This window comes from Erythrolamprus reginae, chromosome 3, assembly GCF_031021105.1.
Source record: "Erythrolamprus reginae isolate rEryReg1 chromosome 3, rEryReg1.hap1, whole genome shotgun sequence".
In the NCBI taxonomy this organism is placed as follows: Eukaryota; Metazoa; Chordata; class Lepidosauria; order Squamata; family Dipsadidae; genus Erythrolamprus; species Erythrolamprus reginae.
The window spans coordinates 206,435,868-206,449,972 of record NC_091952.1 but is presented as its reverse complement, the minus strand read 5'-3'; the positions used below and the strand labels follow the sequence as shown (position 1 = coordinate 206,449,972).

At 39.8% G+C, this 14,105-nt stretch overlaps 2 protein-coding genes across 2 annotated transcripts; both read right to left on the bottom strand.

The window, feature by feature from the left end:
- Positions 1-7,015: 7,015 nt before the first annotated feature.
- LOC139165463 (cation channel sperm-associated auxiliary subunit delta-like) lies at positions 7,016-9,325 on the bottom strand. The gene has a single exon (XM_070748639.1). The coding sequence runs from the start codon at positions 9,323-9,325 to the stop codon at positions 7,016-7,018; it is 2,310 nt and encodes a 769-aa protein (XP_070604740.1).
- A 2,055-nt stretch (positions 9,326-11,380) lies between these two features.
- On the bottom strand, positions 11,381-13,690 carry LOC139165462 (cation channel sperm-associated auxiliary subunit delta-like). Its single transcript, XM_070748638.1, has one exon. The coding sequence runs from the start codon at positions 13,688-13,690 to the stop codon at positions 11,381-11,383; it is 2,310 nt and encodes a 769-aa protein (XP_070604739.1).
- Positions 13,691-14,105: the final 415 nt, after the last annotated feature.

Genomic DNA, 14,105 nt, shown 5'->3' with positions numbered 1-14,105 from the left:
CGCGCATGCATGAGTGCCCACACACATATTTCAATACCTGGGGACGGTGAAATCAGTTTCCCATGCCCCCCCCCTCGAGGCCCTCTGGAGACTGGAAATAGCCTGTTTCCCAACTTTCTTGTGTTTGTGTTTTGCCCTCCCCAGGCTCCAAAGCCTTTGCTAGAGCTGGGGGAAGGTTATAACTCCTTTCCCCATCCCTCCGGAGGCTCTCTGAAAGCCAAAAACGCCCTCCCAGGGACTCCTGCTGGAGGGGGGTTTGGACTCGATGACCTATAGAGTCCTTCTAAATCTAATAATCTAATCTAATCTAATCTAATTTTGTTATGATCTAAAGCAGTGGTTCTCAACCTTTCTAATGCCGTGACCCCTTAATACAGTTCCTCATGTTGTGGTGACACCCAACCATAAGTCTAGCCCCAATTCTCCCAACAGAGCTTTAAGCTGATTGGCAGGAAGGTCAGAGGGACACCCCCACTTTAAATGCCTGATTGGTTGGATTGTAAGAATATGTTCCAAGGTGCCAAAATAGAAGCTATAGTTCTTAACACCATGAGAAAATTGTCTTTTGCCCATGGTCTTGGGCGACCCCTGTGAAATGGTTGTTTGACCCCCAAAGAGGTCCCGACCCCCAGGTTGAGCACCACTGGTCTAAAGCCTATGCATGGTTGTATGAATTTGGACTATACCTAAATTGAATATCAAGATTCTTATAGACACAGGCAGGTGGAAGACAATGATGAAACAAAATACTATGAAATTTGAAAAGAATTTTACAATTGGGTGGAAAAGAGGAAGCAGAAATAAAGCTGTACATAGAGAAACTATGTTTAATAAATACAAAAAATATAATAAACCTTCTGTTGAAACTTAATGTAAGAAACCATATACAACTCAAAAAGGTTCTACATAAAGCTGAAAGATAACTGTTGGTCCCAGACGCCGTGGAATAATATAAGAGAAAGAACTGTCTAGGATAAGGTGACCAGACGTCCTGTTTTTGGAGGGACAATCCCGCTTTTGATTAATTTGTCCCGCGTCCCACGGCATTTTTAAAAAGTCCCAATTTTAAAAGACCTATAAATTACAAGCATTTGCTGATGATGTGGTCTTTATTTTAGAAGACCCTACAGTATCCATTTTAAGGTTAATAAATTTAATTGAAGAATACGGGAACATCGCAGGATTGAAAATAAAGAAAAGACACAGATATTAACAAAAAATATGACAGAGATACAGAGAAAATACTTAGAAGATTTATCAAACATGAAAATTACAAAAAAGGTGAAATATTTAGGGATATGAATGACATCCAAAGCCATATCCTTAAAAAATGATAATTACTTAAAACTATTAGGTCAGATTAAAAAAGACCTAGAAGTTTGGAGCAACTTGCAATTACCACTGGTGGGAAGAATTTCTACAATTAAAATGAATATTCTTTCCAAAATTTTGTTTCTTTTTCAAGTTATCCCAATAAATCCTGGATCAAATTTTTTTGGAGAATTAAATAAGATAATAAAAAAAATTATATGGCAAAGTAAGAAACCAAGAATAAAACAAAATTCATTAGAAGATCGCAAAGAAAGAGGAGGCCTAGGTCTCCCAAATTGGAAATTATATTATTATGCCACCGCCCTTTTCATTGGTTCCCAAGCAAATTTGTGGCTTCATTAGTTAGTCATTCAGTTGCGGTGAGCCTTCTGAGTGACTAGGCATTTCTTGTGAGAGTTGGAGCTGGCAATCGTTTCCTCTACACCGGAGGCTGTTTGCCATTATTGACCATGAGCTTCTGCAGCATTTTCAACATTACAGTAGTGCATCCCACCCTGCATAGTTACATATATATATACAGTGATACCTGGTCTTACGAACCTCTCACCATACAAACCTTTCGAGATACAAACCCGGGGTTTAAGATTTTTTTGCCTCTTCTTCCGAACTATTTTCACCTTATGAACCTGCCACCGCTGCTGGGATGCCCTGCCGCCAGACTTCCATTGCCAGCCGAAGCACCCGGTTTCACACTGGTGTGATTCCCCTGAGGCTCCCCTCCATGGGAAACCGCACCTCCAGATATTGCGATGCTGCAGGGAAATTCCAGCAGGGGAATCCCACCAGCATGAAAACAGGCGCTTCGGCTGGCAATGGAAGTCCAGAGGTGGGGTTTCCCAGGAAGGAAAGCCTCAGCAAAATTGCCACTACCTAGAAACAAACAAGATAATAACCAACAGCCAACATGGATTTGTCAGAAATAAACCATGCCAAAGCAATCTCATATCATTTTTCAATACCATAACCAAATCATAATGCAATAGACCGAATATACATGGACTTTAGTAAAGCTTTTGATAAAGTAGACCACAACCTACTACTCTACTCTACAAAAGTGGGATAGACTATAACACATGTAGATGGATTAACAATTGGCTGACAAACCACACCCAATGAGTAGTACTCAATTGTTCCAAATCCACATGGAATGAGGTAAACAGCGGTGTAGCTCAGGGTTCAGTCCTGGGCACTGTTCACTCTAAGCTGCGCGCACCCCAAAACACCCCCCCTGCGCACCCTTTTCCAAGGGTGCACAAGGAGCCGCAGCTGCCCCCGCCCCCCTTGCGCCTCCGCCCCCCTCGCGCCCCTTGCTTCTCGCCACTGCCCCCCCGATCCACCTCTCTTTTTCCTCCTCCACTTCCCACCTTGGGGCGCAGCTCCCCCCCATAGCAGAAGTGGCAGCTGCAGCTTCTCGTCCTCCTCATCTGGTCACTAGCCGCTCTGAGTGCTTTGGGAATGCCTGCCCTGCCCCTCTTGCAGTCCCTTTGCCGAGAGCGCTTTTGTCCTGGGCAGTCAGCGAGGGGGCTGCAGGAGAGGCGGGGCAGGCATTCTTCTCACAGCAGAGGCAGGTGAAAGTGATTTTCAATGTCGGGTGCGTGAGTGAGCGTGCTCCCCATCCCCCTGCCAACCCTTATTTTGAATGTTCTGGGTGGGCTGGCAGGGGGATGGGGAGAGCGCACCCCCATGCGCCCGACATTGAAAATCACCTTCGCCGGCCTCCACTGTGAGAAGAATGGAGAGAGAATGAGAGAGAGTGAGAGCAACAGACAGAGCAAGATAGAAAGTAAGAAAGAGAGAGAGAAAGAGGGGGAGAGAAAGAGAGAGAGCAAGAGAGAGAGAACAAGAGAAAGAGTGAGAGAGAGAGAGAGAAAACAAGAGAGAAAGAGTGAGAGAGAGAGAAAGCAAGAGAGAGAGAGAGAAAGAAAACAAGAGAGAGAAAGTGAGAAAAAGAGAGAGAAAGAGGGGGAGAGAGAGAAAGAGAGAGAAAGAAAGACAGAGAAGAAAGGAAGGAGAGGGAGAGGGCAAGAAAGCAAGAGAGAGACAGAGAAAGCAAGAGAGACAGTGGAGTGGAAGGAAGAGAGAGAGAGAGAGAAATGATAGAAAAAAGGAGAAAAAAAGTGAAATGAGAAAATGATTGAGGCAGAGAATGACAGGAAAGAGAGAGAAACAGAGAGAGAAGTGACACTTGATTTAAAGCATATGGTAAAAGCACTTAAATAATAACAGAGAAAAAAGTCCCCATCCCTCACCTGTTTTTATTAATACTTATGTTTTTGGTTTTGCTGGTTGTTTTAGTTTTAATAGTAATGGATTTTGTTTTTTTAAAATTATTAATTTCTTTTAATAAAAAAGAAGGGATTTTTTCCCCTTATTTATTTATTTATTTATTTATTTATTTATTTATTTATTCTTCTATGCCGCCCAGTCCCAAGGGGACTGCCGCTCAGACACTAAACTTTTCCGCCCACACCGAAAAAAAATTAGAGGGAACATTGGTCCCGGGCCCAGTGCTCTTCAAAATATTCATCAATGACCTAGATGAGGGAATAGAGGGGGAACTAATCAAATTTGCAGGCCACACCAAGCTGGCGGGGGTAGCCAATAACCCAAAGGATAGGCTCAAAATACAGAAAGATCTAGATAGATTAGTACTGTGGGCTCAAACTAAGAAAATAAAATTTAATGTTGAAAAAAGCAAAATCTTATACCTAGGCAAGGAAAACTTAAGACATGCATACAAATTGGGAGAAAACACACTTAACAGCAGCAACTGTGAGAGAAATCTTTGAGTTTTGGTGGATAACCAACTAAATCAGTATTCAGTCACAATTCAAAGTGTTGGTAATGACCTTTAAAGTCCTACATAGCATTGGACCAGAATACCTCTCAAACTGCCTTCTACTGCATGAATCCCAGTGGCCGATAAGGTTCCACAGAGTTGGCCTTCTCTGGGCCCCGTCGACGAAACAATGTTGTCTGGCGGGCCCCAGGGGAAGAGCCTTCTCTGTGGCGGTCCCGGCCCTCTGGAATCAACTCCCCCAGGAGATCAGAACGGCCCCCACCCACCTTGTCTTTTGCAAATTACTCAAGACCCACCTATATCGCCAGGCATGGGGGAACTGCGACACCTCCCCCAGGCTCTTATATTTTATAATTGGTATGTATGTGTTGTACGGTTTTTTAACTATTGGGGTTTTTTATATATGTGATTCGACACAAAAATATGTAACCCTTCCCTGGTACAGAGCTGAAGGGATTGGATATTGTAGCCTAGAGGATAATTCTCTGCCTTACAAGGCAAAGGTTGCAGGTTCAAGTCCCAGTGGGTATGGCTAGCTGATGAGGCCAAAATAAGGCCGAAATAGATCTATCCTAGTCTCCCTTAATTTTCAAATTCAGCCAACCCCCCTCCCCCAAATATGTACACATACAGATAGAATTGTCAGCTATCAATAAAATTAACTGCCTTGGAAATGGCCCTGGGTTGGGCCGAGAAGCAAATAAGGAGCTGTGATGTTCCTTCAATACACCAGGGTTATTCGACACAAAAATATGTAACCCTTCCCTGGTGCAGAGCTAAAGGGATTGGATACTGTAGCCTAGAGGATAATTCTCTGCCTTACAAGGCAAAGGTTGCAGGTTCAAGTCCCAGTGGGTATGGCTAGCTGATGAGGCCAAAATAAGGCCGAAATAGATCTATCCTACTCTCCCTTAATTTTCAGATTCAGCAAAAAAAACACCCCAAAAACATGTGACATATATATATGTTTTCGTAGATTTTCACGGGTACAGGTATGACGGTCTTGGTATATTCGGGTTTCTTCCCATGTAGGATTTGGAAATTTCTGGCGACGTTTCGACGAGGTCTCACTCGTCATCTTCAGGCTGGTGTTTCTGTCCTTGTTCTCAGGCGAACACTGCGAGACCTAAGCTGCCTTCTTCCTATAAATACTGGTGGCTGGGTGTGGTTTGATGGCTCAGCAATTGCCTGCTGTGTAGAAACTTCCTGGTGAGTCAGTGGGGTAACAATTGGGGTCGTTGATGTAGCTGAGGTATGCTGATTAGTTAATGGTTGTAGATTAGGCGTGATATCCTGAGTAGTTGGGACTTGCAGGCCCACTTGATTGTTCTGAGTGTTCTGAGTCTGGTTTCTATGGCTGGGATGTGTTTGAGGGCTGGTTTCCAGATGTCTGGTAAGCGGGAGGTATCATCCCGCTTGTTCATATTTTGGGGATGTTTTTCTATCTCGATGGTCTTTTACTATTGTTGTGAGCCGCCCCGAGTCTTCGGAGAGGGGCGGTATACAAATCTAATAAATAATAATAATAAATATGAGCCAGCAATGTGCAGTGGTGGCTAAAAAAGCCAACACAATCTTAAACTGCATCAACAGGGGGAAACACTCCAAGACTAAGGAGGTATTAATACCACTCTGTAATGCCCTAGTCAGACCATACCTAGAAAACTGCATTCAATTTTACTCACCTCACTACAAAAAGGGCATTGACACTCTAGAGAAAGTACAGAAAAGAGCAACTAAAATAATAAAGGGACTGGAAACCAAGACATATGAAGAGAGCTTGCTGGAACTGGGCATGGATAATTTAGCAAAAAGGAGGGCCAAAGGGGACATGATAGCAGTATATAGATATTTGAAGGGTTGCCACAGAGAGGAGAGGGGTCACACTATTTTCCAGGGCAGCAGAAGGCCAGACCAGGAACGACGGATGGAAACTAACCAAGGAGAGATTCAACCTGGAAGTAAGGAAGAACTTTCTAATAGTGAGAGCGATCAACCAGTGGAATAGCCTGCCAGCAGAGATGGTAAATGCCCCATCACTTGACACATTCAAAAGAAAACTGGATTGCCATCTGGTTGGGGTGGTGTAAGGTTTCCTGCTTGAGCAGGGGGATGGAATTGATAACCTGCAAGTCAAACCCCCTGCTTCAACTCAAATAAATAAATAAATAAATAAATAAATGAATGAATGAATGAATGAATGAATAAATGAATAAATAAATAAATGAATAAATAAATAAATAAATAAATAAATAATAAATAAAATAAAAATGTTTTTTCAGTTAAATTTATTCACTTTATTAAGTAACTAGAGCAATTAAGTTGTTCTGTTTTTTTAAAGAAAGGGAAGCTTTTCAGGAAATGTATTATATTTATAACTGATTTGCTGTAAATAAAATTAATAAAATAAAATTGTGCATCATATTCACTATATTCCCCACTGTATTTTTTAAAAACTGTGAAATGAAGGTATCAGGATGAGCAATTGTTTTGTGCACAGATTAACCAATTTCAATGATCATTGTACAGCCTGAAACATGTTCTTGCAAGATTTAAGGTTTTGAGGTGAAGAAAGTAAGTAGAAACAAACAAGGCCATTGTCAGCCACTGAAAATGAAAATAAAATGGACACAACACATTGTCAATTTTTATCAATGGTCCTAAAAAGGGTTTATTATTCATGTGACCATTAATGTAATAAATATTCATGAAAATAATTTAATGAAATAAGAGAAACAGAAGAATACATACATACATGCACATGTACAAACATAACATTTATTACAGTATATTCTTATTTCAAACCAGGGAGCAACAGAAAGAAATAGTATAATTACTCCCACATTAATCGTTTTACAGTAAGTTGTGAAATGAGAGTTACATTTATTTCATTCTTGAGTACTCCTTTAATAATTTAAGAAAAAAATAAACTATCAGCATTGTGCCAAATATGAGAACAAGAAAACTAATTAGCGCTTTCCCAACACTGACCTTAGTTTTTGGGAGGGCTCCATGAACATATACACTGAAAACTGTGGTAAGGTCACAATAGGTATACAAACTATCTACAACAATAGCTCTGAAGATATAAAAGCCATTGTACTGTGGAAAAATTATTCTATTTTCTTCATCCCTGTTTAAAACCTGGTACTTTGAATTAATGGATGGTAAAGACGTGTTTCCTCTGTATTTCTTGCAACTCACATAATTATATCTACTCCATGCACTTTGTGGAGAACCTGGAAACTTTGCTAATTGTTTGTTCCAGTTCTGGGCCTCTGACAAACAATTGGCCTCTATTTCATTCAAGAGATAATCATAATTGTGCATGCCATTTATTTCATATAGTACAAAATCCGCAGAAACATATTCCACAAACTCATCGTTGTCCCATAGTTCAAAAGTTGGAAGCCACGGCTTATCATAAAATAAGAGAAGGGGACATCCCCAAAGGTCATATTTGTAGGACACATTAAGATCATCCTGTTTTAGGTTTTTTCTGCCAAGGAACAAAGGATCGTATAGTTTCTTATCAATTGAATAAACAGCATTCTGTAGTAATGTTGGTTCAAAGAGACCTAAACTGCAATCAGCTGTTCTCTTTAAAATTCTGATGTGTTTCTTAGGTGGGCAGCCCAGTGCAATAAGAGCTGTCAATGGATGCATATCAATGCAGAATATCCCTTTGTTATAGATATCCACAGTAAGAGATGACACTTTCTTAAAGAGTGTTGAGTTCTCTTTTTTTACCACCTGATTTAACTGTTGTTCTGCTAATTTAATTTTCAATCTGTATTTAGAGTTTCCATTAGAAGTGTGGCCATCGTCGACAATATGTGCCTCAAATCCCAGCACCTGTGGATTGCTCAACATTACATATGGATAAGCATCAGTCCCTGGCTTTGGTACAAATGTGGCATTAAAATGAAGAATCTGATTTGCATCAATATAATACATTCTGTTATGGAAATCACCCGTGAGGATCTCCATTGGACAGGATTGGAGTGGTGGCTGCACAGTCATGAGTTTATCCTGGATGTTGATGATGCATTTTTGAAAATGATAGTATTTAGATGTAGTGCTTGCAAATGGGCGGATGATGCTAAGTATTCCAATATTTTCAAACAACATAGCTTCACAAGAAGCATGGGCTGAGGAAATATTGTTGTCTCCTAAATGTACCATTTGTGTAGTGACTATGTCCATGTTTCCATAGAAAAGCTGAGTCTGAGTGAGGACTGCAAATTCATTACTAGTAGCAGCTACAAAGCAAATATTTTCTGGAAGGGTTTTATTGGGGTAGCTTTCTGTGGGAACCACATGAACATCGTCTGTAGTCCATGCATCATTTGAGGAGCTCATAAATGTTTTGTTAGTCCAGAGAAAGAGAAAACCTCTCAAACCAGGGGGGGACATGCCTTTAACTGTATGACCACTTGGGACTTTTGATCCAAAGAATGTTCCTGTTCCGTTGCTTATGAATTCAATATCTCCACATCTGAAGTATGTAACATCTGGATGACTGGCATCCTCGAGGAGAAGTCCAAAACATGATGAGGAATGAAAAACATAGATACCAAGTAGAATGGCATCACGCACTGGTCTACTTTTTAAAGATTCAAATATGTAGCCTCCATTTCGTGAATAAAAGATCACATTCGTGCTAACCAAATTGCCTGGGTCATATGCCATAATAAGTTCATTGATTTTGTCACAGACAGGATCATTTAGAGCAAAGCAGCATTCGTAGGTGACAAGTTCAGTAACCGGACGAGTAATCCCCTTTGAATGCAGCCATCTCTTCCATGTGGCATAGAGATATAGAAAGACGACACCATTCACCACTGCCACAATTGTATTCTGCCCAAAGACAGCAGCACTAACAATGGCAGGTGACCTTGTAAAACCGTTGGGGATGGTTAGAGGAAGAATGCTGCTTTCAAACATATCAAAGCTGATGAATAACCTTTCTCCAAGATAAAGAGCTGGGGAAATTCCATGTGGAAAATGATTTCCACAAGGGTGATGTAATATATAAGGGTGATTGTGTCTGAAAGTAAGCAGCATACCTGACGATTGTGTGACCAAATGGTAAGAATAAATTGAACGTACCGCTTGTTCATTGCTGCATGGCCAGGAGCCAACTGCCATAATGGGGGACAGCCAAAACTTCACTAACAGGGAGAACAACATGATTTGGCTTCTTTAGCTTAACTGACATAATGCGTAAGATCATAAATATCCCTTCTGTTATTTCTCTTGAGGTTCTATTTGCCATGGTCGTTGGGGGAGATGTTTCTAGAAGGCAGTTGGCAGCTTAAGGCTCTGAGGTATCTGCTGTCTCATAAAGAATACCCGGGAGCTGTTGGTAACAGACCATATTTATTACTAAACAAAAACTGATGGATAACATGAGTTGAGATCTTCCTGTTCTAAATATTTTCTGTAAAGGAACATTGGCTAATAAATTCTTATTAACTGAATATATCAAATTATTTTTTATATGCACTTCTATACAATTCTGTAGATTTCTTAGGTAGAAAGTCACTGTTTGTCTTTCTGCCTGGCTGCCTGCCTGCCTATCTACCTACCTTTACTTACCTACCTACCTACATACCTACCTATCTTTTTATCTATCTATCTATCTATCTATCTATCTATCTATCTATCTATCTATCTATCTATCTATCTATCTATCTATCTATCTATCTATCTATCTATTGTCCAGGAATTCAGGATAAATAAGAGATTTGCAGCTAAGTTTTCAAAGATTATTTACTATTTCCATTAAAAGTGTAACCAACCTCTAGCAAAGTCGGGACGCTATATTTATTTATTTATACACTATTTTAAGGCTTTATTAACCCTCCCCCACACTTTTACACTACATAAACCTTTCTCATTCCCTTAATAACCATTCCCACACTGTTCTGTGCATTTATACTTACTGTAAAATGTTTTGAATTCCTAAACCTACGTGATGTAATGATGTTACACATGAAATGGCCGAATAGGAGCAGACTCAGAGATGGGGAAGCTGCGCACAGACAAAAAGTGAACAACGTGCTACAGTACTGAGCCAATCAGGCTCTGCGATACAAAGCAGCACTCTCTGGTTGTTCACCTCTCCGTCAATCATCCAATCATGTGTTGTTTACAATCTCATGGAGGCAAGTAGTGTCTCAGTCAGGCAAGTTCTGCAGAAAACCCACTAAGTAGCCATTAATATTTTATGAAAACCCATGATGTACCAAGTCCGAGAAACTGCAAAGTGGCGAGGAAACACTGTACCTTATTTTTCAGAATATAAGATGCACCTTTTTTCTTCCCTAAAAGAGACTGATAATTTGGGTGCATGTGAATGTAACTTCCCAGCTCTTGCCTTTCAAGCTCTTTCACTGTTTCTCTCTGGGAAGAATATTTTCCAAGCCCTTTGCAGGATTTTTTCATTCCTCTAACTTGCTCTGAATAGGTTTCTTTCCAGCCCTAACCAGGTGCTAACAATGTTCCCAGCTGTTTCCGGCTTGCAAACTCTTTTATTGTTACACTCTGGGAAGAGTGTTTTCCAAACCTTGTCTCTGTAGATATTTTTTCATTCTCTACTTATTTTGAATGTTTCTTTCCAGTCCTAAACAGGTGTTAACAATGTTCCCAGCTCTTACCAGCTTGCAAGTTCTTTCATTGTTACTCTTGGGAAAGAATATTTTTGCAGATTTTTTTTCAATTGGTCTAACTTGCTTGAAATGTTTCTTTCGAGCCCTAACCAGGTACTAACTATGTTCACTGCTCTTACCAGCTTGCAAGCTCTTTCATTGTTACTCTCTACGAAGAATGTTTTTCAAATCCTAAGTCTTTGCAGGGGTTTTTTCATTGCTCTACTTGCTCTGAATGTTTCTTTCCAGGTTGTAATTATGTTCACAGCTCTTACTGGCTTGCAAACTCTTTTGTTGTTACTCTCTCCGAATACTTTTTTAATGCCCTAACCAGTGTTCTGGCGGGCTCTCTGTTAGGAGCCTCCTGAAAATTCAAGGGTACAAATTTCAGACACACAGATATTTGAAAATTCAAAACAATGTTCTTTATCACAAAATTCAAACAGAAGAATATATACATACATGCACATAAACAAACATAACATTTATTACAGTATACAGTATTCTTATTTCAAACCAGGAAGCAAAAGGAAAAAATAGTATAATTACACCCACATTAATCGTTCTACACTAAGATGTGAAATGAGGGTTAAATTTATTTCGTTCTTGAGTACTCCTTTAGTAATTTAAGAAAAAAATAAACTATCAGCATCGTGCCAAATATTAGAACAAGAAAACTAATTAGCGCTTTCCCAACACTGACCTTAGTTTTTGGGAGGGCTCCATGAACATACACACTGAAAACTGTCGTAAGGTCACAATAGCTATACAAACTATCTACAACAGTAGCTCTGAAGATATAAAAGCCATTGTATTGTGAAAAAATTATTCTATTTTTTTCATCCCTGTTTAAAACCTGGTACTTTGAATTAACTGATGGTAAAGACGTGTTTCCTCTGTATTTCTTACAATTCACATAATTATATCTATTCCATGCACTTTGTGGAGAGCCTGGAAACTTTGCTAATTGTTTGGTCCAGTTCTGGGCCTCTGACAAACAATTGGCCTCTATTTCATTCAAGAGATAATCATAATTGTGCATGCCATTTATTTCATACAGTACAAAATCCGCAGAAACGTATTCCACAAATTCATCGTTGTCCCATAATTCAAAAGCTGGAAGCCACGGCTTATCATAAAATAAGAGAAGGGGACATCCCCAAAAGTCATATTTGTAGGACACATTAAGATCATCCTGTTCTAATTTTTTTCTGCCAAGGAACAAAGGATCATATAGCTTCTTATCAATTGAATGAACAGCATTCTGCAGTAATGTTGGTTCAAAGAGACCTAAACTGCAACCAGTTGTTCTCTTTAAAATTCTGATGTGTTTCTTAGGTGGGCAGCCCAGTACAATAAGAGCTGTCAATGGATGCATATCAATGCAGAATATCCCTTTGTTATAGATATCCACAGTAAGAGATGACACTTTCTTAAAGAGTGTTGAGTTCTCTTTTTTTACCATCTGATTTAAGTGTTGTTCTGCTAATTTAATTTTCAACTTGTATTTAGAGTTTCCATTAGAAGTGTAGCCATCGTCGACAATATGTGCCTCAAATCCCAGCACCTGTGGATTGCTCAACGTTACATATGGATAAGCATCAGTCCCTGGCTTTGGTACAAACGTGGCATTAAAATGAAGAATCTGATTTGCATCAATATAATACATTCTGTTATGGAAATCACCCCTGAGGATCTCCATTGGACAGGATTGGAGTGGTGGCTGCACAGCCATGAGCTTATCCTGGATGTTGATGATGCATTTTCGAAAATGATAGTATTTAGATGTATTGCTGGGAAAGGGATGGATGATGCTAAGTATTCCAATATTTTCAAACAACATAGCTTCACAAGAAGCATGGGCTGAGGAAACATTGTTGTCTCCTAAATGTACCATTTGTCTAGTGAGCGCGTTAATGTTTCCGTAGAAAAGCTGAGTCTGAGTGAGGACTGCAAATTCGTTACTAGTAGCAGCTACAAAGCAAATACCTTTTGGAAAGGATTTATTACGATAGGTGTCTGTAGGAATTAAAAAAAGATCTTCTGTAGTCCATGCATCATTTGAGGTGCTCGTAAATGTTTTGTTAGTCCAAAAGAAAAGAAAACCTCTCATACCAGGGGGGGACATGCTTTTAACTGTATAACCACTTGGTATGCTTGATCCAAAGTATTTTCCTGTTGTGTTGCTTGTGAATTCAATATCTCCACTTCTGAAGTATGTAACATTTGGATGACTGGTATCCTGGAGGAGAATTCCAAAACATGAGGAGGAATAAAAAACATAGATACCAAGTAGAATGGCATCACGCACTGGTCTACTTTTTAAAGATTGAAATATGTAGCCTCCATTTCGTGAATAAAATATTTCACTCGTGCTAACCAAATTGCCTGGGTCATATGCCATAATAAGTTCATTGATTTTGTCACAGGAAGGATCATTTAGAGCAAAGCAGCATTTGTAGGTGGCAAGTTCAGTAACCGGACGAGTAATCCCCTCTGAATGCAGCCATCTCTTCCATGTGGCATAGAGATATACAAAGACGACACCATTCACTACTGCCACAATTGTATTCTGCCCAAAGACAGCAGCACTAACAATGGCAGGTGACCTTGTAAAACCGTTGGGGATGGTTAGAGGAAGAATGCTGCTTTCAAACATATCAAAGCTGATGAATAACCTTTCTCCAAGATAAAGAGCTGGGGAAATGCCATGTGGAAAATGATTTCCACAAGGGTGATGTAAAATATAAGGTTGATTGTATCTGAAAGTAAGCAGGATACCTGACGATGGTGTGACCAAATGGTAAGAATAAATTGAATGTACCGCTTGTTCATTGCTGCATGGCCAGGAGCCAACTGCCATAATGGGGGACAGCCAAAACTTCACTAACAGGGAGAACAACATGATTTGGCTCCTTTAGCTTAACGGACATAATGCGTAAGATCATAAATATCCTTTCTGTTACTTCTCTTGAGGTTCTATTTGCAATGGTCGTTGGGGGAGATGTTTCTAGAAGGCAGTTGACAGCTTAAGGCTCTGAGGTATCTGCTATGTCATAAAGAATACCCAGGAGCTGTTGGTAACAGACCATATTTATTACTAAACAAAAACTGATGGAAAACATGAGTTGAGATCTTTCTGTCAAGGAACATTGGCTAATAAATTCTTATTAACTGAATATATCAAATTATCTTTTACCTTCACTTCTATACAATTCTGGTAAATTTCTACCTTTATCTATCTATCTGTCTGTCTGTCTGTCTGTCTGTCTGTCTGTCTGTCTGTCTGTGTGTCTCTCTGTCATGTTCATCTGTCCGTC

Bases quoted from the DNA above. Each gene is read 5' to 3' on its own strand.
- LOC139165463 (XM_070748639.1), bottom strand. From the start codon at position 9,325: ATGTTGTTCTCCCTGTTAGTGAAGTTTTGGCTGTCCCCCATTATGGCA.
- LOC139165462 (XM_070748638.1), bottom strand. From the start codon at position 13,690: ATGTTGTTCTCCCTGTTAGTGAAGTTTTGGCTGTCCCCCATTATGGCA.